General features: G+C 37.8%; 2 protein-coding genes across 17 annotated transcripts in view; one reads left to right on the top strand and one right to left on the bottom strand.

The window, feature by feature from the left end:
* The window catches only part of HFM1 (helicase for meiosis 1), a 139469-nt gene that overhangs the window by 46084 nt on the left and 68845 nt on the right, over positions 1-24540 (top strand). For 11 of the 13 annotated variants that reach the window (XR_010833188.1, XR_010833187.1, XR_010833186.1 and 8 more), the window contains one exon: positions 14810-14926. The gene's annotated coding sequence lies outside the window, so the exon portion shown is untranslated. Of the gene's footprint in view, positions 1-14809; positions 14927-22072; positions 22183-22276; positions 22716-24540 lie in introns of those variants that run through there. The other 2 variants (XM_048066949.2, XM_048066948.2) reach the window with 2 other exon arrangements.
* CDC7 (cell division cycle 7) lies at positions 2720-22321 on the bottom strand. Of its 4 annotated transcripts, none has more exons than XM_048066978.2 (12): positions 21948-22321; positions 20012-20117; positions 18727-18813; positions 16749-16884; positions 16025-16118; positions 15801-15943; positions 14201-14450; positions 13513-13608; positions 12554-12732; positions 11168-11250; positions 8110-8259; positions 2720-7066 (listed from the first exon to the last, which is right to left on the bottom strand). In XM_048066978.2, exons 1-12 carry the CDS (start codon positions 22188-22190, stop codon positions 6690-6692), a joined length of 1944 nt encoding a protein of 647 aa, XP_047922935.1. In that variant the 5' UTR covers positions 22191-22321; the 3' UTR covers positions 2720-6689. The 4 variants fall into 4 exon arrangements, with proteins under 4 accessions (XP_047922935.1, XP_047922936.1, XP_013042004.1 ...); XM_048066979.2 differs by having other exon boundaries at positions 18727-18810; XM_013186550.3 differs by lacking the exon at positions 21948-22321 and adding an exon at positions 21189-21817.

Genomic DNA, 24540 nt, shown 5'->3' with positions numbered 1-24540 from the left:
CTCCTTCTTTTGAATAATTAATACATGATAGTTTGTGAAATGGTATTGTTTTGTTCTACGACTGTGGACAGTCAACTCTTGAAAAGTAATTGATTTGGCAGAGTACTAATTTTTTACCCTAAATTTTATAGGCAGGCTGTAGGCAGAGTAAAGCATGTCCAGTCAGGAGTCCTAAAGGCGGCATGATTGCAGAAGCAGCGATTAGCTGAAGTGGCACAGTAATGTCATTCCAAATTCATTAGGATCTAATATGTCTAGAAACTGTGAGTTTTATGTGCTCTATGAAATGCAGAGATGATGAATCTTCGTGGGAATGTTCCAAGGAAAAGCCCTACATTAGGTCTCATTTTATAGTCTCTGAAAGAAGGCCAGGGACTGCAGTTCTAGAGCAGTTGTTGGTGCAGTATATCCTCATCCATGTCCAAAATATTTTACCAAGGATTCTGCAGACCTCATTTTGCTAGCTGTTAGGACATTTACCATATCTAAGTTATGCATCAAATTAATGAAGTCATTGATTTTAACAAAAGAAAAGCTTAGCAATCAGGAAGTAACTTGAGCCTCTCCCCTCTCAGCATGGTCTGTGCTCACTTATGTGAGTATTTCAGAATACTGTGATTTTTTACAAGGACAACTCGGGGCAATACCTATAAATTCAAACTACATGTGATTTTTTCATGAAGCAACCATAGTGTATGTGACTTGAGTTACAGAGCCAGTTGCAAGCAGAGTAGCAATGGAAAACGTAGGCCCAACGGCACACATGAAAGATCCCCTTAGATGATAACCGCATACAGGACAAATCTACAGTGATGAATTTTCCATGGTAAACTACCCTAGTGAAATTCAATAAAACAAAAAGTACTAAAGGAACAAGAAGACCCCTGGTGTGAGTCTTGTACCTTCCTGCAGTAAGTCAGCCACTGCAGTCCCCTCATTTTTGAAAAGTGGAAGGAGCCCCACGAGGAGCTGTGGGAGTGGGCTGAGAATCAGAGAGCAGAATTTGATACGACTTTTATAGCTAAATAGGAGTGTGGTGAAGGAAAAAGAAGCTGCTGATTTTTTTATAGAAACAAGAAAAAGGCATTGTGTTCTGTGTTTTTTGAATTCAGTGTTACTGTCTCATTTTACCACTTTGTTCCAGTGTAAGACAGGTGTGTAGACATCTAGTAGACATCAGCAGAAGATAGATTTCCTCCTTTGTTTAAAACTGGTATTCCAAGATCAGATAAGATGAGAGTACAGACATAAGAAAAATGTAACACCAGAACTCTAGAATTTCTTACCTACACTGCCAAGCCCAAGTCAGGGGCTTTGATGAGAAGAGCTGAAATCTAAACACGCAAATGGACAGTAGCACAGGAACAGGACTCGAGAGAAGACCCATAGGACAATTGGAAATGAAAATAATTGGGGGACTTGCACATAATGCACAGTAACATTCAGAGCAACAAAAGAACCATCAAAGACCAATATCTCACAGCAACACAGTGTGGGGAACCTGATATGGTAGGACTTTTTGCGGGAGCTGGTGAGGAAACATGGGAATTGAAAGTATCTGAGATTTTATCAATAAGCTGCCTCCTGCTAGATATTGGTTAAACCAGTTTGTATAACCTTTCATCACAAAAAGGTAATTCTCTTCAAATACTTCAATTGCTAGGCCACATCCCTATCTCTTTGCATTAAGAAGTAAAACTGCTTATGCATTAGTTGTTATAAGTAGTTTAATTATGTCATATAAAGGAAAACTGTAGAATGGATACCTTAAGTAAAATACTTCTTAGCTCTTGTATTTTTTGAAACAAACGCATAATTAAGGCTTAGATTAAAATCTGCATTCTCTGAAAACCGTGGAAAAACTTATGCAAGAAAGCAAATGACATGTAACAAAAACACCATCTTCCCTGCCATATCCCCACAGGATAATGTAAGTCTTTCCAGAAATGGAATAAACAATTCTCTGGGGATAGTCAGGAATGGTCATGGTGGTTCGTTTTTAACATGACACAATAAAGCATTGTATAGGGACAACATTCTTGCAGAGTCAAAAGGACATGAAAGTGAAAAGGGCTGAGTCACGGAGAGGCAAAATTAAATACCTAACCAAAGTTCTTTAAATATGCCTGTTACCTCAGTTGTGCTATACCCTCTGTTGCAAAATACCCAATTTACTGGGCCCTCACCGCATTGGTACCAGAAATTTTCAGAGTAACAAAGTTCTATATGCTAGCATTCGCAGGCGTGTGATCAAAGGGACTATCCAATTTCCACCCACTGTGTACAGGCTGCCAATTTAAATATTTACTACCCTTTGAAGTGGCCAACCAGGAACAAAGCAGTAGAAAGGAGCATGAACCACGTATGTACTGCCACTGACCTGGTACATGCACTGTTTTCTGGAAAAGGGACATGATGAAGCTGAAGTTACATTAGTAGAAAAAATGACTTTAGGCTATATACTTTAAAAAGCAAATAAAGGAAGACATATTGCAATGTATTGCATAAAGATCATTGCTTGAGTCTTATTTCAGAAAGCTGTCCTTGCTATAAGCCTACTGATCGAGATATAATATTGTGTGGTTATAGAAACAGGATTTGTGTAGTCATACAAGGTATTAATTTAATTTAAAATGCTGTTGTTCTCCTAGGTGCCTTCAGTGTTTAGGGACTTTCTCTTCCCAGCAAAAGTGTCTTTTAAATGAGATGCTAAATCAAATAAATGGGAGAAATCTGTTTTTTATTATTATTATTATTATTATTTTATTTCCATTGTATTGTACATTGTTTCCAGCACTTAAGAAAATTTCAGGTGTACCCTGCTAAATGCAAACATTGTTTTACACGTCATCAGTTCAGAAGAACATGCTGCTTCTTCATCATCAAATAGTTCTGAGGCAAACTCTATAGGTGTTTTTTTTGTATTTATATTTGTTTCTTTGTATTTTGCCAATTAGTAGGACTAGTTAGAGAGATGCTAAGAAAATATATCATCTTTGTAAAAGAAATGTTTTTTTCGTTTGTTTGTTTGGCGGTCATAACCAAAATAAGATGTTGCACAGTAGCCAGAATAGAATATAAAGTCCACCATGAGTTTCATGTGATTTTTTTTTTTTTTTTTTTTTTTACTTCTTGCAAAATCACAGTACCTTGATTACTAGATAACCCATGTCAGAGGTGCCATGGTATGAAAATTTCTTTAATTTTCTACCTTAAGGTCCAATCTAGTTATTGACCTTAGGAACTTGGCTAGATATTGGACAGCTATGGAAATATTTTAGGATCTCATCAGACCTGGTGGCCTCAAGAGGCCACTAAAAAGATTCTGGGGATCCTTTTGCACCTGCATTAGAAGCCTTGGCTGCATATTGGTTCTGCATTGCTTTTAACTTTTGGAGAGCAAAGAACATGTAAAGTCTAGGTATGGCAAATGCATAAAATAAGAAGGATACTGAATATCCTCAGAATATTGATGCACTATTTATTTTCTTATCCCCATAACATTTCACTTTTAAATAAACCCTTCAACACTTTGAGTCCGATTTCAAAAGCCGTTGAATCTGATCTCAAAAGAGAGAGGACTGCAATCTCAGTAGGATTTAGAAATTCATGTATACCTTATTGTCAGTATTATGCAGAAAATCTTGTTGCTGTTCTGCAGATGCTTCTTTCAATACTTCTAATTATATTCCCTCCTCTTTCCTAATTATCATTTACAAATAGGAAAAATACTGTACGCTTAAAATGTGCCACCATTTCCTCACCTAGCCTTGCTTAGTACCAAGAATAACCTTGTCCTTGCTGTACTAGATACACAGATGTATTTAGATTTGTTCCCAGCATTTTCTCAGGATTCTTCCTATCAGTTTCATCTTTCCAAGTCCATGCTCATTTTTGCTGTCTTTCTTGGTTTCTTTCCAATTTATTAATATCCTTGTCATAGCACAGTGTCTAGAACTTAACAGAAGTCCAGCTGTGGCCTCACAACAAGTTGAACATGTGTTGTAGCACTCATTTCTGCTTGGAGTTTCTTCCAATTGCAACTATCATGGTAGCAGATTCACATTCAGTTTATAAACGGGTCAAATCATGTTATTAAACTTTAAAGGAATCTATGTACTCAGTTCTTACCTGAAGCTTTGAGAGAAAGGAGGCTGTAGCAAGGTGGGGGTTGGTCTATTCTCCCACGTGCCTGGTGACAGGACGAGGGGGAATGGGCTAAAGCTGCGCCAGGGGAGGTTTAGGTTGGATATTAGGAAGAACTTCTTTACTGAAAGGGTTGTTAGGCATTGGAATGGGCTGCCCAGGGAGGTGGTTGAGGCACCATCCCTGGAGGTTTTTAAAAGACGTTTAGATGTTGAGCTTAGTGATATGGTTTAGTGGAGGACTTGTTAGTGTTAGGTCAGAGGTTGGACTAGGTGATCTTGGAGGTCTCTTCCAACCTAGATGATTCTGTGATTCTGTAATCTTAGAACCAATGAAGAGATAAGGAGAAAGCTCAGTGTCAGCTATGGCTCACCTCTAGTGTTTCCCTGCTGTTTTCCAACCGGCCTAACCTTACCCTCTTCCTTCTCCTTCCTTCCCCCCCCACCCCCTTTTTATTATTCCTTCCTTCCCCATTGAGATCCCATTGCATTTAATATTTTACTTGAGATTTTCATCCTTCTGTAGAATGCTGCAAAAAAAGTACTTTGTAGGCATGTGCTTTTTTGAACATTTTTCTTTTCACTTTATCACCCGCCTCTGCCCCCAATCACTCAGGTTTTAAGTATCTGAGAAAAGAATAACAATATATTCTTCTAGCTTGTTATTGAATATACTGAGCTTAGAATTGTTTCTTACAGAAGTTTATTTACTCTTAGTAGTGGTAAAAACACCATCAGCAATGATGTTCCTGCTGTATTAAACCTAGGCAGTGGTTAATTATTGTAGTGCCTGCTGCAAGGAGCTGCTCAGTGCAGTGACTAACAGGAAAGCTTAAAAAGCTGAAGTGGTTTAGAAAGTTCATAATGGATAGTTGACATATTTTTGCTTGTTGTCAGCTAGTGCTCTCATAAGACCATAGACAGCATGAGTGAACGTAGGAGGAAACAATACATCTGCAGACACTGGCAGACAGCATTGCTTGCCAAATTTGGCCACAGTTCCTTTAGATAAATAATTTCTCAGCGATGTGCTTGTTGAAATTATATAAACAGCAAACGTTACTAAGACTGAGGCCCCAGGGTTTTGTGGGTTTCAAGATTTTCTGCAATCAATATTCTGACATCTGCAAATATTTTTCTCTAACAGCTGATGCCAGGAACAGAGCAACATTACCATCAGTTTGTATGTATTAAAGATTTTGAATATATTGAAAGAATTGCTGTTCAGCCACAGCACTGGTCACGACCTTTGCACTAACATTACAAACACCTTCTATGGGAAGGCTTGTACAAAAGTTATCAAAGCAGTAATCTTTTCACAGAATGGCTTGTAACCTTTTACAGCAACAGCTCCACTAGCATTTGAAGAAATGTAAGTGGAAAAACATTGTATTAAATTTCAGTCTCCATAAGTATCATGCATTTTTAAAGAAGCACCTCTGCTGAGCATAATGGAACTTACTTTGTACAATGATACTTGGGGGTAGAGGTTATTAAGGTTGTTTTTCCTACTTAAGACTAGACAATAGCTAGTTTTTAACTTTGTGTAAGACTTCCTTGATAGTTAAGATACTTCCACTATGACAGCTATACACACTAGTGCTATCTGAAAAGTGTTTTACATTACTGAGGAATTTATGCAGGAAACAAATCTGCATAATTCTTCCTGAGCAGGAATGTCCCACAGGAAAACTTCACTCGACTAATCTTATTTTTATAGAAGCATCTCTAGACACTGTTCTGAAGTTATAAAAACAAATCCTTTATTTAAAAAGATATTCTGTGAAGATCAGCTTCCATAACAGAAATCACTTTTACATGTCACACAAGACATTCCGTAGACCATAGTTGTTGCATATTGACAGCTACCCATGGCACAGAGGAATATGGGCTGTGCAAAATGAGTATCTGCATTTTTTACTATTACCTAAGTAGGAATGAACAGATGGGGGGAGAGAAAATGTACTTTAAAAACAGTTATGCATTTCTTTTGATGATAAAACCTCCAATACCTGGCCCTTCTTCTAGCAACACTCCCAAAGTAAAACTGTTGTCTGAAAATAGTCTGAACAAAATTAATGCAGTTTGTTCCATTTTCAGTCTCCCATGTACTACTCAGGAACAAAGCAGAGATATGAAATTATGGAAAAAAGCCTCTCAAGCACTTTTTCATCTCAGTCCTGCCTTTACACAAATTTGTATGTTTTGAGGGAGAATCTTGAGAATTAAGCTTAGAGCGCAAGAAACTCTTCTTTTTAGTTTTTAGTCAAAGAAGATTTTCTTAGAGAACAGGTATGCACAGTAATAACACCTCAAAAGTGTCTTAGGATAAGACCACGCTAGTGATGTTTATGTAATATTTACATCTGCAAGTATTTCTTAATGCAAACTTACATTTGCAGTCCAGCTGCACAAGACAATTTCAGTAGTGCTGTGCACAATGTCATGGTATTTCACTGAGTGTAAACATTAAGGGCAACAGGGTAAAACTGCTTCAGAATCTCATTTTCACATAACGTATCAAAGCAATAACAGGATATGTTCTCATAGTCTTATGTCTTTAAAAAAGGGATGCAGCAAAGCCTCTTTTGCAGTTATTCTTGTTGCAGGGTTTAAGTCTAGTAGCTTATCAAGTAGGTCATATGCTTCATCAGGAACCTGATCCCATCCTTTCATGTCTGTTGCCTTAATTTCAGAAGCACCATCACCTTCCTGACAACCCTTTAAGTATTGAATTTCTTTTCCAAGTGTCTCAGGGGCACACTGTTTGTCTATTTCAACTGGCAAAGCTGAGTCATTTACAGACTTGATGGGTACATCAGGCTGGGATCTGCTACAGCTGCTGTTTGTTCCTCTCAGCTTTTCACAAAGGACTCTTAAGTTTTGTGCTGGGATAACGTGAGTACACAGAACAGATTTACCTAGGAAGAAAAATTGTTTTTTTCAGAAAATGACATTTTATTATACTTGCTCTGCAATTATAGCTTCTAAGTTTGTTTCAGAGAATATTTCAGATCTTGAAGCATAACAGACATTAGTTCAAAAACAAACAAAAAACACACAAAAGAGCCACCCCCCAAACCAGCCACCTATGTTTTACAGTGATGGCCCCAGCAAGCCGGAAGTACAGTCTCAGTTCTGCTCAGAGCAAACCTATCTCTGTTTGTTCATGAAGTTATGAATTGACAAATTGTCACCCAGTCCACACAGCATCTTTTCCCATTTCACTGTCAACTAACTTTACAGAACTGAAAATTAAAAACCCAATTCAGTTTATTACTTACATTACTGATTTACACACCCGTATCTGGAGAATGAAAATTGATGCTGTCACTTACACTTCCAGGTATCAAGTGCTTTAACGTGTGGCTTGCAGACAGTTAGGGGAATGGTTGTTTCATTTTTTGTGCTTTTTTTCCCCCTCCGAACAGGCCCTCTCTTGTGTTGGTGTTGTGTTTTTTTTTAATTGTTGTTGTTCTTTTTTGTTTTGTTTTGTTTGTTTTTTACTGGTCCTTTTTGAGAAGATAATAAAGCAAGTTTTACAACATCTAAATATTAAATCATATTGACTTAAGGCTGTAAGGCAGATTTTGCAGGAGTAGAAACATTGCCTCAAAAATTCTAACCAAATGCTGGTAGAAAGCATTTAATTGGCATATTTTACCTCAAGCGGCCCTGACTTACTGAAAAGTTGTGGACAGGTTGGGAAATCTATGGCATGAGGTACCCCATGTACAAATTATAAAAGATAGAAAAATACAAAATTTTCTTAAAACTGTGCATGTACAGATTAGTAGCGTTATAGCATTTTACATGCAAAAAGTGTGATTTACCTCTAAAGTGACTCCCAGAACTTAAAAATGTATTTATAATTTAAAACTCACAACTAGACTGTAAGTCACTGTATGAAATAGCAGACCAAGCATACATTTTCCCCTTTTCCCCATAATTATGGTTTGCATACCAAAAGTTTTAGCAGCCTGAATGGTTTCCCTGGATCCACGAACTGTCATGATTTGTGCCAAAGCAGTTAAATCATCACTTGCTTTGTAAAATGGATACCGTCCACTGAGCAGAGAAAGGAATACAATTCCTGCAGACCACATGTCAATTGCTGCAATTGAAAGCAAACTCAGTAACAAGTAAACTTACAATTTCATCACAAACGAAATCCCAACTTTCTTCAAAAAGAAATTATGACCAGAAATGTTACCAGAAAAAGTAATGTTCTGAATTACTGACATTGGTCACATAGATAACATGTCAGCAAACAGTGTAAATTGCTATAATTATATACAAAGGTTTCCTGCTTTCATACAGAGGAGTGCTTTAGTTTTTCCGTAGAATTTCTCACATGAGTAATTTCATTAGTTTGCAAAACCTAAATAAAGTACCAAAACAATGTTCAAGTTATTTTACTCAGGGAGCTGAAAAGGGGAAAAACTGCTAGTTTCAACACTTATTTAAGTTTGCTTCAGATTAAGAAAGCCTTATATAAAGATCATGAATAAAAAACTATTCAGAAATGAACACGAATCTTAATTTTCAGGGACTCAGGGTGCCAATTAGGCAGTACTAAAAAATTCATCCTACTATAGTTTGCTGCTCTTTAATATGAAATCACTTGACAAGATAGCCAGTTTAAGAACTGTAATAGTTAGAAATTATTCATCACTTTCATTGCGTTATAAAGAGTACACAGAGTACTCTGAAGAAAGAAGCCAAAGCATGATGGAAACTTTAATACTGAAAGTTATGAGAATGCCTGTCTGCCATAATTTTTTGGCTTAATAAATTGAAAATTTTGAGAGATGGCAAGGAAAGTGAAGGAGAGAGTTTGAAGAATTCTCAAACTCTAGAGAGAAAAATTAACAGTCGGGAAATAAAGCCATAGTTATTCTACTTATCTTCCAGAAATAGGTGGTAAATTTTCAGTAATTAATTTTGACATTTTAGCTAGAAACGCCATCAGCACAGGATTGTGAAACTACTAAGTTGACTTCAGTTGCAAAACCAGGTTTTAAGTCTTTTTAAAAATAAAAATCCAAATTAATTATGGGTACAATTTAGAGTGCAAACATTTTTCATCTTATCTTGTGAATAAGTTTTAGTACTACTGTATCAATGTTGACCATACTATCTGCTTGAGGTGTTATGTATGCTTGAGGTGTTTCCCTGTATAGGAAAGACAGTCATTAAGGTCAAGGCCTTTAAAGATGTTTACCTAACTCTTGCTGAAATTAACTGACATTATATACCTGAACAACTAGTAAATCCTAGCCCTACAATTCTGGTAGGGCTGGGATGACCAGCAGACTAAGATCTTGTGTACCTCAACATCACGAGTCCTTTCTGTGCGTTTGTCTAGTGGTTAGTATCTAACTAGTGAGGCACATCGACTTGAAGGGGAGCAGAGGGACAAACCAAGTTAAAAATGTAACTGGATGTGTTTAGGACCAAGGTGGGAGTTTGGGCTGTATTCCCTGTGCTATAAACCTAGGTCGGTTACTTAAGGTAGCTCTGGACAGAGTCAGCTGGATCCAGCTGGTAACTTGGTCGCAGCGCAGAGACCAAAACTAGTAGCAAGACTGGCAGGAGTACAAGGAGCTGACTACAGCAGTCCGAAATGGAAGTGGATAAGGAAATTCGTTACTTCAAGTATAGCATTATCTCATAAATATTAGTATAAGTCTACCCAATTCTAATTAAGCACTTTGTTGACATATTACAATAGCTCTGCGCCACTGACTCAGTACCTTCAGGGCTGTGTCACAACCCAGGGTTTCCAGATTTACCCATATTTTCTGTAATCCTGCTCTCCATTACCCTAGAGAACAGAACACTGTCTGAAAGTTTATTTAAGACTACCCTGTGTCCAAAATTTCCTAGGTATGTCTTCCTTCTGCCTAAATTCTGTCTAGACAGATTTAGGGATTGTCTAAACTTGTCCTAGGTTTCTGGATGTTTTCTAGTCCGTGAAGCTGGCTGTTACAGCACAGACACAGTAACTCCAAACAGGCTGCCATACCTCTTGAAATCACAGTCATGCCCACAGTACAGATGCTGTTTTGAATAGCATTAAGCTATCTAGAGATATGACAATCAAATGTATTGTAAGCCTATTCCGGGCATGTATAAGCACTTTAAGTGAAATGCTGAAAATTGACTATTCTCTCAGAATGTATTCAGAAAAAAAAAAAAAAAAAGGCGGCTAGAAAGTTATTTTAAATACAGGTTCTGAGAACAATTGTATTTATCCCCTTTTTTTGTTAGTCAAAACTCCTGGTCATACACCAGATGTTTATAATAGGTAACTTTGCTTTTACCGGTCCTCCATTCTGCGGGTATGCATAACCTCTCCCATCCTACTTTCACCAGCTAATGCATTAACCATCCTGCTGTTCTGCTCAAAAGTTTCAGTAACCTGGTAAACATTGGAATTTGATAAGTTTTAACCCTGAGTAATTAAAAAACTTAGTAAGAAAAAAATCACAAAACTTACAGATCAGCTATTTAAAGCACTGGCAAAGAGGAAAAATCTGGTTAAAAGTACTGATTAACCAATACTTTCTAGAACACATTTGCAATCATACTATTCCTTATGTCTGCTGTGACAGCAAATGTGACAACCTGTCTAGAAAAGTCTAAAGCATATCCTGCCAAGATTTATTCAAGATTTTTCTTGAATAAATAAGCCAATAAACCAAGAAACTTGATAAAACTTATGTTTTGTTTTCTTTTAAAATGTGTGCTATTGACCTCCTGCATATGGCCGTACTCCTCAAATGAATGAAGACATATTCAAGTTTCAAACACGATGAAAATACTCCTAACTCGTCCTTACTCTGAGTAATAAACTTTTAATTAAAATTAGAAAATGCTTGCTAAGTATTAGAATGGATGATAAACTGAATTTCCTATGTAAAAAGAAAGCCTCACATTAAAAAAGACAATGTAGTGTGCATAAGTGAGAAGGATTGAAAGGTGAAAATAGGCATTAGTTTCTGTCTGTTGTGTAGTACCTGTTGTCTGAGTGGGGCACTTTGTTAATACTTCTGGTGCTCTGAATCCAGGTGTTCCTGCTCTGGGAGCAACTTGCTGACACCTTGTAATAAGAGACAAATACGTTTAGAATATAAAAATTGAGAAATTAGTTCTTACAGAAGTATATTCTAAAAATATTAAACATTATTACAGTTAGATGTGTAACCCTGACTTCTTGATTCAGTTTTTAGAGCTTTGAAGCATCTTATAATTATCTAGCATATGATTATTACTTCATATAATAGCTTAATTATAATTACTTGTTATGTTTTTATTATTTTATCTAGCATAAGGTAGCATCACAGAAATACTTACTGCATACTCCCGTCACAATGATCATTTTTAGTTTCATTCAATGGTAACATAATTTCTGCTAAAAGTTTGTTTTCTAAGGGAACTTTAAAGTTAAGACTAATTAAGGGTCAAAAATGCATTGGATTTTTGGGTGTGGACATTCTGGCTCTGTATTAATCCACAGCAAACTAAGGTTCACTATTTCTGAGTGTTGTCAATAATTTACTTTTTGTTAGGTTAACTAAAAGCTGTGTGATTATTACTAAGATCTTTCCAGAGCTTTCTTGCATATAATATGAAGTGCCTTTCTTCTATGGGCCACTTTTCTTTTTAGTTTGACAAATTCCTCATGTTTAATTTCTGAAATGAATGCTATCACCATATTTTGACAGTCTAAGAGCAGAACCACACAGTTTTATGACTACGCCTACCAAGCAAAATTCGCTGCATGAAGGCATGTTCCTAATGTTGGGATAAAAAGTAATGGTAGATGATAACTGAAATCAGTTGCAGAGGAATGGATTTGAACGGAGTTACTCAGATTCTCTAACCTGTCTACTATTAAAATGTAAACATATTTTAAATTAAATACAGAACAGTCATCTTTCCTTTTTATTCTACATTTTGTGACTTCCAGAATGCAAACAGCTTGAGAAATCTTTTTAACATAAAGTCCTCAGAAGGCAGGAGTGTGATCACTGAATTTTAACGCAGTTGGCATAATTTAGGCCTATAAGATAACCACTAAATACAGATTGATGTATTGTCTACTCTAAGCCTTGTCATTAACTCAAGTGATGTGCTACAACACATGTAGGCGGATAATTAAATACAACAGCAACAGAAAATCATTAACAGTGAATCTCTCTTGTGGCACAGATAGCAGTAAAACAATTACTCCATGAATTCCACAAAGTATTCTTTTTCAAAAGAGTATGTTTAGTGTTTTAAGGGTTGCACAGATCAAATGCTATCTTTCATCTACTAAATCAGCTGTCTAGTAAATCTAAGTTTCTGACCTTGTTTGACAGCACAGTAAGCAATTTTACAACATTATTGAAGCAAATTACCTTGAAAGGCAAACACTGCAAACTCTATCCGTTGCGTAACAGTCACAGGTCAGGTTTGATGGACAACCACTGGCAGCTTTCCTGCCTACCCCATTGCTCACTGTTCTGGTAGAAATAATCTTCTTCTTTGTTACTAACTTTCTAGATGAAACATCGATCACCTTTGATTGTTTCATGAGCTGCAATACAGATATTTTTGAGACAGTGAAATATTTAAGAAGTTTCCCTTTTCGTATAGATATATCGGTCCCTAAACAACTGAAGAGGCTCCCATCAGCAGAGAGCTACAAAAGAGCAGAAGATAGCAACTCTTTCTACCAATATTATAACATCTATAAAACAGATCCTAGAGCTTTCTAAGTATCCTAATCTCCCCTCCTTCCCTTTTGGAAAACATTTTTCAGTGGTTACAAAAATCAATATCCATTAGATATTCTAAAAATACATGACAAGTTTTTTTCAAGTTAGTACTTTTCAAGCATTCTTTTAATTCAATATGAAAATAAAAAATGTATGAAATAGTGCCGCAGCAGCACAGTGGCACTAACTCTAATTCTACAGTAAGATGATCACTGTTAGAGCAACGCTCTAATTTACTTGGGGTTTTTCCCCATGTCACATTAAATCCTAATTATAAAAAATACATAAAAATATTTATTACTTGAATTGCAAAATAAAAAAGGAAGGCTAAGTATATCTTAGTTGCACAGATACACATATAGAAAAGATATGAATTAGCATTAGGGAGACAGCTACGTAACTAGCTCTTTAAGAGTTTCAAAAGGGACTGAAACAAATGAAAATTCTTCAAGCCTTCCAGTAAAGACACGCTTAATATTCTGCTCAAAACTTTTAGTTCCACAGGGTCCTGTAGTAGTGTCCAGTCTTACAGAACAACCAGTTTTATAATTTCTCAAATATGTAACAGATTGCTCTTACTGATGAGTCATATTTCTTACTTTTGTATTTGAGTTCTCCTGGTATATGGAACTATAGACATTGAAATTCCTCTCTCCAAAGACAGAGCGTTGGACAGAATGGTGCACATATTCCTCCTACAATACCAACAAAAAGGACAATAAGGATCCTATCTAATACACAGTCAGCTGGATACTGACAGTTCAAAAAAAAAGTGTGAAGTGACATAAAACAAGAGCAGCTGCATGGCAAGTCATTTTCAGGCATCACTTTACTGTGGATGTAGAAAACATCATCTAGACAAAACAGCAAACATGCTTACAAAACAAATAACACCTCAGAAGTGCCCCAAGACAATTTGAAATGTCATCTGTATTGCATTTGTTATGCAACTAAGCATACATGAATAATTATTGGTTTGGGGAGGAGTTCCATGGCACCTGGGATTTAAAAAAAAGAAAAAAAAAAAGAAAAAGATTTAGGGCTTTCTAGAGAAACCAGTGCTAGAGTTTTATGCAGCCTTCAACATGCATTATATCTACCAGCTACAGAATTATGCCAGTGGTTATATAAAACTCACTACTTCAATGTAAAATCTGTGATTCTGTGCATCAGATTATGACCCTACAAGATAAGTATGCACAGCTTTTGTTCAAGTATAACATCTCCCCCTGTTGGATGAAGCAATACATTAAACATGCAACAATATTAATGAAAAGGACTGAGAACCTTTCCTCCTCTTCCTTGTTTAATCTGTATTTTTGAAAGTGAGCTGGACCGTTTATCAGATGCTTTTGAGGCTGATTGTTGAGCTATCTGTTTAGGTGCTGTGACACTGACAGAAACACCATTTCCCAAGGCTGTGTTGGGATTACTTTGTGAGCAACTTCCCTGCTGGTCTTCAGACTGGGCAGTTTTGAGAAGTTCAATTTTCGTATCAGGGGTTCCTTGCGCCAAGCCAAAATCTACCAAGGCATACCTAAAAGACAAAAATTTAGAATTACAAGTCAAAAAGTATCAACCAGTTCTATCTACTAGTCATTACTTGTTTATCTGTGTTTTCCTCAATATGTTGCTTATCTGTCATGTTGCAGGCATCACAATGCTATTTTCCTCCTTTTGTCCTATCTGTCCTGCCCTATTTGTCTCCCACTGTTTTTACCCTATACCTATCTATCTATCTTTATTTTTTCTTGTTCTGTAAGCTTTTCAAGTGTATAAATTTCTCCACTGGTGTTTTAAAAACTATTCCCAGCAACTCCTTTCTGGGTTCTTCTGGTTCAATGGCTCTGAACTACCTCAGCAAACAGTCAAGTAAAAATGAATCAATACTTGCAGGACTTCCCTGGACAGAGGCACAAATGCAGCAGTGAAGACAGATGAGACAATAACAATGCTGAGAGTTTTGCCAAACTTAAAGCACTACTACTGGAATTTACTTCACTCTTCAAACAGGTAGGACTACATTAGTTCATATTTCAGATTTGTCATTAGAATAATCATTTTTGGTAAAACCATTACTGAAACAGTCCAGCCGTCCCTGGGTCTCAGACAAACTCAATTCCACAGCCTCCACATCTTAAGGAAAGATTAAGGTTCAAACAAAGATGGAAAAACAAAATGATGTAGGAATTCATTTTGAGAGACAAAAATCAGTATTTTTCAAATTTCAAAGCTTGGGGCTTGGCAAAATATAATCACATTTCTCCAACAAACTTTAACTAATTGCACATACTCACCAGCGCAGCCATAGGACTGCTAGCACTGACACAGTACTTTAATCTATCTATTCCGTTATTCACAAAAAAGCAGTATCTTGCTTTTTACAGTTGTTAGATATTGTAACTTGCAGAAGATAAAAAAAAAAGCAATTGTGCTAGTTATAAAAATTAATTCAATTTAAGATAAAAACCCAAATTCAACAGTCTCATCTGTATCAGCTTTACTCTGTCCATGAGCAAAAAGTTACAAACATTACTCTATGCACTCCAAGTCACCATTAGCTTTATTCAGAGAACTAATGATTTTATTCTCTTCATTCTTATTCAAAAAGCGTAGCACTTCTACTCAATAGTAAAATTTTTATTTTTTCAGGTACTTGTCACTCTATAAGGCAGATACTACATTAAATATTAAAAAAAATCTTTCCATACTCAAATCCCTGAGCACAGAAATAAAAGTTTTACAAATGAAAAAAATCTTTTTTAGCTTTATTACTTAAGCACATGTTATGCAGCTGAAAGGAAAAAAAAAAAGCCTGATTTACTCTGTTCTGCCAAGGCACACATCCCCAAATGAGATCACAATATGGTCATCTGGACACACTTACTCTTTTAGCTGCCTGTTGTAGAGGAAGTTACTGGGTTTGACATCACGATGAACAATACCAAAGTGATGAATGCGCCTCAATGCTTTAAACAGATTAAACATGTATTCTCTCACTTCTTCAAAGGAAAGAGTATTCAAAATGTCCTGAAAGATTATTTGGATACTGTAATTATGCAACTACTTTCAACTAAGAGGTTCTACTACACATAAAATTCTTGGACTCACCAAGAAGGATTCGTGTTCCAGATAGGGCATAACAATAACCACATGATCATTTTTCCTAAAGCAATATTTAACTCCCATAACGTTATCTTGTCCCCTAAAAGAGAAGTAATGTCACTGAATAAAGACCAGAATATTAATGTTGATATTCCTTTATTTCTTATAAACTTCAGTCAGGCTTTCTTTTAATATCTAGCTTATACTTTGACAGCAATCTTACCAGCAGCAAGTAACTATGCTGTTCTCATGTCACTGTTATGTTCCATATAAGTTCTGCAATTCGCAAATGAGGGCTCCACAGGTTTTGGGGCCATGGTTTGTAGTTACTGCTGTGTTTAAAGCTAACCTAACCTTCATGATACCAGCTTCCTTCTGAAGGTACTATTCAGCACTCTGGCAACAAGCATTCATTCCTAAAAACGTATTTTCTGATGAAGAGGTTATTTTTTCCAACCATTTCAGAACTGCAGTATGTGTTATCACATAGATACATTATAGAATCAGATGGAAAATAGAGCACCATCTGCAAACTGAGACTAGCAGGAAAGGACATTCATTATAGATAAGACTCCATTTCTTATTTGCTCTTGCTATAAAGATCATACATTTCTGTGGTTAAAAAAACAGAACAAGTGAAGTGCCAAAACTTTAAATAAATAAATGCAGAACAGCAAGACAATATTCAGTACTTTAATCATGACAATCACAAATTTTTTTGTTTATGTACCCTGCTACTGTGAGGCACTGAAGTTCAGCAGCAATTCGCAGAGGGTGACTGGTTGGAATCAAGTGCTTCAGAGCCATTTTTTCTTCACATCCTGTTTGTAGTTGTGCTGTGGCCAAGTAAACAGAACTAAAAGTACCTGTAAAGAAGGGAGAAAAACATTGTCTTCAGCATCTTTAACTAGGTCAATTCGCTTTTCACAGAAATGATCCAACTGTTCACAGTCTTACAGTGCACGTGACACTACGTCAAAAGCAGATTCTAGAAGAGAAAATATGCAGTTCCTTTTTTCTATTACTGAATTCAGTGATCTTGTATACAAGTTTTTTATGTCAGTAAAAATGCAAATGTAACACTGTCTAACTTGCCTGGGACATAGAGCTCTTTGAATGTAAATTTCCTATCTTTGATTTGATTTCTTGTTTAGGTAGCTCACTTTCATGTGACATCCAGCTCTTCTCTCCCTGCAATGTAAATGGGCTATCTAAAGCTAACCTGGAAAGCACTGCTTTTGCTATTCAAAGCACTTCTGAAATCGCTACACTCCCTTAATTCTGTTACCTTATTTATAAAGTAAGGCAGATTCTCACTTGATGTCTACTTTACTATTTGTTTGCCCCCAGCATGACCACGTAGACAGAACAAGATAGATTCATTTGAGAAAGGGACTATTCAGACTGTACAATAAACTCTCCCACGTTATAGTTTTAAAGATATCCTAATATACCTCTGAGAAGGTTAATTTATTCTAAAGATATGAGATATCTGAAAATGTAAGTTGAAACATTCTTCTGTATAAATAACCAGTTCAATTTACTTTTGATTATATTTTAAGCGTTGTGTTTGCATCGTGCTAAATTTAACATTCTGTAAGTGTATACATATATCAAATGCCAGCAAAAACTCTAAATACTTCTTTCAGTCATAAAAAAGCTAGAGTCCCATAAATTCAGTAGAATTGCTCATAGCAACATGGGTTACCAAGTTGACCTAAGACCTTAGTTTTGGTAGTGAGAACTGCTAAAACAAAACAGACTCCTGAATAGAATCTTAAGTTGAAGCTTGTCTTCTCATAATGCTGCAGAACTGCTGGTGGTATTTTTGGCTCTCAAGAGCATTGTTTGCTCCCAAGAGCAAAATTGGAATACAATCCATAACTAGAGATTTTGCTTAATTATACTATCTTATTTATGATAGCCAGAACTTCAGATTTTCTTTAAATTTTGGATCAGTGTACTGAATGGAGGCTTGTTTTTTGGAGAGACAGACTTTTTTTATCCACATAGTTTGCCATCATGTGTATTCCATCGCAAAACAACTATAAAGCAATCCTGTTTTCTCAAAAACATATTCGTTTAAAAGTGTGGAGTGTCATTACACATTTCAGAGATCAAAAAGGTAAAGTTTTAAGAAGTGCTTAAGTTGGAAGCCACTAAGAATCTGTTTATAGTAATACCTAACTTCTATTAAAGAAGTATCTGTTGAGTATCAGGAGTACACAAGTGCTCCAAAATTCCATGCTGTATGTCTTAAAAACAAAACCAAAAAAAAAAAACCTAAAGCAGTTATAATATTCCAGCCTCCTCCTCCACTTCTGCCCAAAGGATTTCAGTGGAAACAAAACCAGTAGTTAAATATGTCAAAACAAATGCATATAGATTTCCCATGTTAAAAAGGGAAACGGAAAGAGAATGGATGTTAAGACTTACTTGCTTGAATCTATCCCCCAAAATTTTAGTTGTCAAAACTAGAATGCTGGCTTTATGAAAGGCTTTAATACAATGGATGTTCAAGGAGATCTCTTGAAAATGTTCCTAACTAAAACACCTATATGTTCAGTAACTTACTAGAATTACTGCATACACCAAAAAGTAAATCAGAAATGTGTCTGGCTTAGATTATATATATTGGCATCTTAGATTTATACCTTTTAAGTTATAAAAACAAAAAAAAGTAAGTTCAAGAAAGTTAAAACATTTACCTTCTCCAATTTTTTCCTTAATTTTGAACACATTTACAAGCTGTGGCACTGCTTCATAAAGTTTTTCAATATCTTTTTTTATTCCTGCTTTGGAAAGAATGAGGAAATTGAGTTAGGACTATTATTGCTTGATTCAATATCCGATCTGTATTTCAGATCACAAATCACACTTTAATTCCTAGTATTGTCAATTGACAAACAGAGGAAAAAATAGCAGAGGGGTACTTATCCCTGCTGACATTAATATCCGCATACAAGATCATCTCCTTCTTCACATTCCCTTATATGCTGCAGCATTTTAAAAAAAATTACTTACCTGCCACCTAGCAATTCCTGAGACAGGAAAAGCCTTTTTAGTAAGAATTCACATTCCAGCTCATTGATAAATGTTTTCATGAGATGTGCAATGTTGATTTCATAAAAGACAAAACTATAATAGTAATTTATGTAAACACAGGAGCACATCCATGGGACGCAAATCAAGGATCAAAAATGCAGGAAAATTATCAAGATTACTAACACATTCTCATAGATTGTTACTCAAAATAGGAACTACCAAAAACCATTTGCTCTGCATTTGAATTTTTGCACTTTGTGCTACAATCACTAGATGGCATGACAAGGATGTTGTACTGTATTCTTCCAAAAGATTATGTAATTTTCTATTCAAGTCACGGATCCTTGTATTTTAAGTGTTCTCTATCGCCTGCTTAAGAATTCACTTCTTTTGAAGCCAAATATGAAGTATGTAGAGGCTGTGACTAATTTCTGTAAAGCAGGCGTAAAGAATATTTTATTATAAAGAAGTATGCAAAAACTGATATTTGGAAAGTCAATCAAATGGAGGAAAAAAAAAGAACGTGTATACATACTTTACCAGGGCAATAATTCACAAGCAAGGAGAATTATTTTCAAACTATCATTGTTACACTTGTAACAAAGTATGGATTAGTAAGACGTAGGCGTTTCCTCTCAGGAAAATATTAACCTTAATTAGTTCTGAAACATCCTATACAAACTTCATTCTGAGGCCAGTAGCCATCAGACAGAGTTAGAAAATGGCCCTCAACAGTGATGTATTTCTAACAGCTCTGTCAGAACAAACCTTGTTTAGAACTAGATTGCTATGCAAACTGCTCCAAATAAAGCAGCTTAACAATTCGGTTTCAATGCTTGTACCTGAGTTTGACTGATAGGAACTTATAATTCATGCTGAAACTTCCTGAAGTGATGAAGAAGCACATCAACAAAACGAAACATTACCAGTCCCTGTTTTAGCACATACCTGAAAGCTTGCTGTTCTGCTCGTGCTTCCTGCTTATGTCTTCAGCCTGATGAGGGTGCTGTTCATCACAATGAGACTTCAACGCTGTCTCCATCACAAAACTAACCTTAAGAAAAAAAAACACAAGACTTTGAAGACTGCTTCTGGACACCTCGGGGAGCAAACATATCTGATATTACACTTCCTTGCCCTGCATTCAGTTTCTGAGATGAGATCTGGGGAGTCTGAGGAGTTCCTCTGTGCTACTTTAAAAAAACAAAGACTCGTCCATCACCCCAGAGAAAAACTAAACCAGTAAACCCACTCTATCCCCAGTAAAAGGAGAAAAGGGAGAAGGGAAGGAAGACGGCACGGTAAGCTTAGACACAAATGATTTTCTTTTATCTCATGTGTTTGCTCATTCACATTAAAGCATTATCTTTTCCCTGCAGCTTAGTTTGAAAAGCAAGGAGCTGATCCACACAGAACTATTGTTTGCAGTATGCAGCATTGCATACTGCATTATGCACACAGAAACAAAAAACTTGAAACCAATTTTAAGAGGAAAAAATCTGCTCAGAATGTGAGATTTCTCTCTCTTCTAGGGAAGATAAACAAAAAGCCTAAGTATTTGTTCCCCTCCTTCAATAATAGGACATGCTTATTTGAAATGCTTCTTGCCAAATCTTGTAAATAAAACTGTAAATTACTACAATGTACTAATACTGTGTGTAATAATATTGTACAATTAAAAAAAAGAAAAAAATATAATCCTATTTCGTGAAGAAAAGAGAGCACACCAGGGAAAGATAACCAGCGGTCAGCAAGATTGGAAGCACTGCCTCGCACAGATGCACTACAGTTTCTGAAGACGTTCCTTGCTTGTAAGTCTGTCAAACCTACAAAGTTCTGGCTGAAAATAGAAAAGTATTTTGAAAAGCTTCAGATGAAAGGATTTATCGGCTCCAGCTATGGAGCTATAAATGTTTTGTCCCCAAAGAATTCTGGCTGCCTTCAGTCTGTCATCCGCATGCAACAGAGCAGGGGCAGGCGACAGCTGCTTTCTGTGAGGTAACTTTGCTGGAGAGCGCAGCTTGGAAACTAAAGGAAGGAAACCAGAGATGGTTCTGCAGTCTTTCTTTCACAGGTAGACACTCCCTCTGCTAGTGCTGAGTAGGCAGATGAGCCTGTTCCAAACCTGGAATGGCACGGCCTCCTTGGCAGGAGCACAAATAGTTCTGGCGGCCTCTCCTGCAGCCCACTCGCTGCGACCTAGCACCGCACCGGCCTCTGCTTGGGCCTCGTCTGGTTCCTGTCCGCTGGCCACAGGCAGCTGCTGTGGCAAGCAGGGGACGAGAGCTCCTCGCTGCATGCAGAACCCCAGGGGGACACGAGTGTAAAGGTGCTCTGTCACCTGAGCTGTCATTTCCATCAGTTCATGTTAAACACAAGCTACTACCTGCAGAACTGAACACTTAGAACAGTAATACATAAATATATATATATATTTGGTTATTTAAGGAAAGCAAGTTTCGCGGCTGGATTAAGCCCTGCAGCGAGCTGACGCCGCAAAGCCGTGCCGAGCCCGCACAGCCCGAATTTCGGTTTGGGCTGGACAAGGTCGGCAGCCCGGGACAAAAGAAGATCACCCCGGCCTGTGGCAGCAGGACGGCTCTGGGGGGCAGCTCCTGGTGGCACGGCTCCTGCTGCAGCGCCCGCAGCCGGGCCACGCAGGGCGCCTTCGGGGCGCAGGCCGACAACCGGGTGGCACCCCAGGCTACGGGGCGAACCCGGGGCCGGCCGGGCCGGCCGGGCCGCCAGGGCCCGGCGAGGGGCCCCCAGCGCCGCTGAGCGCCGCTGCCCGCCGGGGATGGCCGCAGGGGGCCCGATGTGGCCGCCCTGTACCGGGGGGGGGGGGGGAGGGGAAGGGGGGAGCCGCGCGCGGGACCTCACTCACGCGGCTGCCGCCGGGGTTTTGCCCGCTGCCGCCTTTTGCCGAGCGCCCCTCCGCGACCAATCCCGGCCCGCGACGGAAACCGCAGCCCCGGCGAATGGGGCGGTGGCACGGAGGGAGGCGCGCTGCTATTGGGCGGCCGGCGGGAAGAGGCCCACCCCAGAGGGGCGAGTGGCGGCGCGCGCGGGGCGGCCGTGAGGGGCCGTGAGGGGCCGTGAGGGGCCGTGAGGGGCATACGGTCAGCATCCCCGTAGCGTCCCAGTAGCGTCCCCTCAGCTCGGCTGCGGCCGCGGGGCGAACATAGCTTGGCCTGCTCTGTTGTTCTATTACCTAATTGTGTAACAGAAGGGATTGCACAGCATACAAAATTAAATGTGCAATTTGGTTTTGGTCTATGCTGTAGCCACTGGCTGTGGAACAAGGAAGCACAGGATCACAGTGTGTCTGGAAAACATGAAACAGTGAAGGAAAAGATTCCGTATGCCTGTGTTTCTCTGACAAGGACAGAGGTCACTGGCTTTGAATTCTTGTGACTTGTGCCATCCTAAAAGCTTTCCTGTGGAGATACTTTTGTAGAACGGATTTAAGCCTACTCACAGCAGGTGTTTTCTTCTAAGCTACACTCTGCAAGAAAACCAGAACTTTAGTGGCCATAAGTATAAAATCAACAATTCTTGTGACTACTGAAGGACCAAAACCAAACAGGAACATTACGGGTTGTGGCTCCACGCTTTGCAGGAGAGGCCCAGCAAGTGCAAAGCAGGACAGTAGGTTAGCCAGTCAGCTGCAGCCCTGCATGCCTTCCACATGGGCAGCATGCACACGGTGGGGCAGAGGTGTTTTAAAAAACTTCTGGGTTTCACTGTCCACTGCCCATCAGTTGCTGGACTTCAGGGCCTCAAATTCTGTTGAGTGATGCGAGGAAAAGAGATTGTTCATTAGAATTATGCTTTGCTGTTGTTTAAAGTGGTGGAACATTAGGGAAACCAATGCAGTTACATGTTTCTAAATAGAATAATTTAGAACTTTTTGTCTTTTATTCATATTTTTGGTCATTATTTCTTTTCATTTTAAGGTGAAAAACATTTTTTTTGTTAAAGAATAGCTCCTCTTCTGCATTTGAATATGCCTAACTTCAGCCCTTGGTAAATAACAACAAAGCCTGAAGTTGCCAAAGTTCCCAAGGCAGCATTGCAATTTGGCCATTACCTTATAATAAGCTGCAGCTAGGTTAGCAAAAACTTTAAAACCAGAAACAGGTTCCACCACTTTTATCAAGTTGTGTAGTTTCCTATTACACCGTTTAGAAATAGGGTGCTGAAACACGTTGCTGAGCTACTTTGGTGGTTTTGTTGTTTTTTTTTTTTCCAACGGTTGTTCTAATTTGCCCTTTCTGTTAAGAGCTTTTAACAAAGCAGTGCAGCAGCTGGAGATTTAGCTAAGTTAAGATTGGGACAATTTTATTCATTTCTGAATACTGCACTGCACTGTGTTGCATTACTTTTTCAAGTTAATATTTGCAGAATGGTTGGTGATTATGAGTTACATGTTTAGCTCTGCTGCCTCCTGGCCAGGTCAGAACTCCAGCCTGCCTCCTTGGCCTGCCTGCCTTTGAGTTGTGAGAATGTAAACTACTGAATAATCGCCCTTTCTGTAAAGCTTCCATTCTTGGCATTTCTCTGTGAATGATATCAGTACTGGCTTTCTCTCCGAGAAATTCCCTTCATTTTCTCTTCTAAATTAAACTCTGTTTAGCTGTGGTTTTCTTCCCTGCAATATCTCTATTTCTCTTCATTACAATGCCTAAAATCCTTTTCATTTATACCCTTCTCATCTATCTACCTTGATCACTTGTTCCTCTCCATTTCTTCCTTTCCTGTTGATCTAAATGAATTGTGCTCTCTCATGCTGTCTTTCCAGTGGTTCTGGTTCTCCATCATGTCAAATTTACATTTATTTGTTCTCACAAGCATAACTGCACTTGCAATATAATCTAATGTTGTCTCTTATTTTATTGTCCTACTCTTTTTAGTTTGCCAGAAATGCCAGCCTTGATGTTCACCTTCATTTATCTCTAAAAAGGCTTTTTACGTTCTTGTTTCTCATCTATTTATGGAGGAAGATCAGTCAAGTTGGCTGTGACTCTCCTCATAAGAGTATCTTCTCAAAATTCACCTTTTTAGCAATGTCTTTCTTCATGTACATCTTCTCAAAGGATTATTATAGATTATATAGATAGATATAGATTATATAGATAGATATATCTATAGATAGATTATTTATACCATTTCCACTATATTTCCTTAATACTTAATTATCTCTAGCTTATTTTTGTTTTATTCAGAATGAATGTAGAATAGCCTAAGGCGTAGCTTCTGCCTTTGCTAAAGCATGAGAAACATTCCTTTTATGTTGGCTTTGGTAAGTATAAATCCCTTTCCTTCTTTGCCGTTGGGGCACAGAAGGCTCCATCTTCTTACTCAACATTGAGCTTCCAGTTCCAAGAATGTACCAGGTTAGAACTTCTCAGAAGGAAAGAGAAGAAATTACATCAACCAAATATGACAAACAAAAAGCAGCATGTATAACGCTCTGC

The sequence above is a fragment of the Anser cygnoides genome, chromosome 8 (genome assembly GCF_040182565.1).
Source record: "Anser cygnoides isolate HZ-2024a breed goose chromosome 8, Taihu_goose_T2T_genome, whole genome shotgun sequence".
Taxonomy (NCBI): domain Eukaryota; kingdom Metazoa; phylum Chordata; class Aves; order Anseriformes; family Anatidae; genus Anser; species Anser cygnoides.
The sequence above is the reverse complement of the archived record's forward strand: the minus strand, read 5'-3'. Positions and strand labels throughout refer to the sequence as shown.

What these genes read in the sequence shown, in the direction of transcription:
- CDC7 (XM_048066978.2), bottom strand. Translation starts at nt 22,190, where the DNA reads ATGCTGACCGTATGCCCCTCACGGCCCCTCACGGCCCCTCACGGCCCC. An exon ending in TACAACAGGCAGCTAAAAGA is followed by an intron (nt 14,451 to 15,800) that starts GTAAGTGTGTCC and finishes TTTGTCTTTTAG; the next exon opens with GTATGCCTTGGTAGATTTTG. An exon ending in AACAAGGAAGAGGAGGAAAG is followed by an intron (nt 13,609 to 14,200) that starts GTTCTCAGTCCT and finishes TTGGTATTGTAG; the next exon opens with GAGGAATATGTGCACCATTC.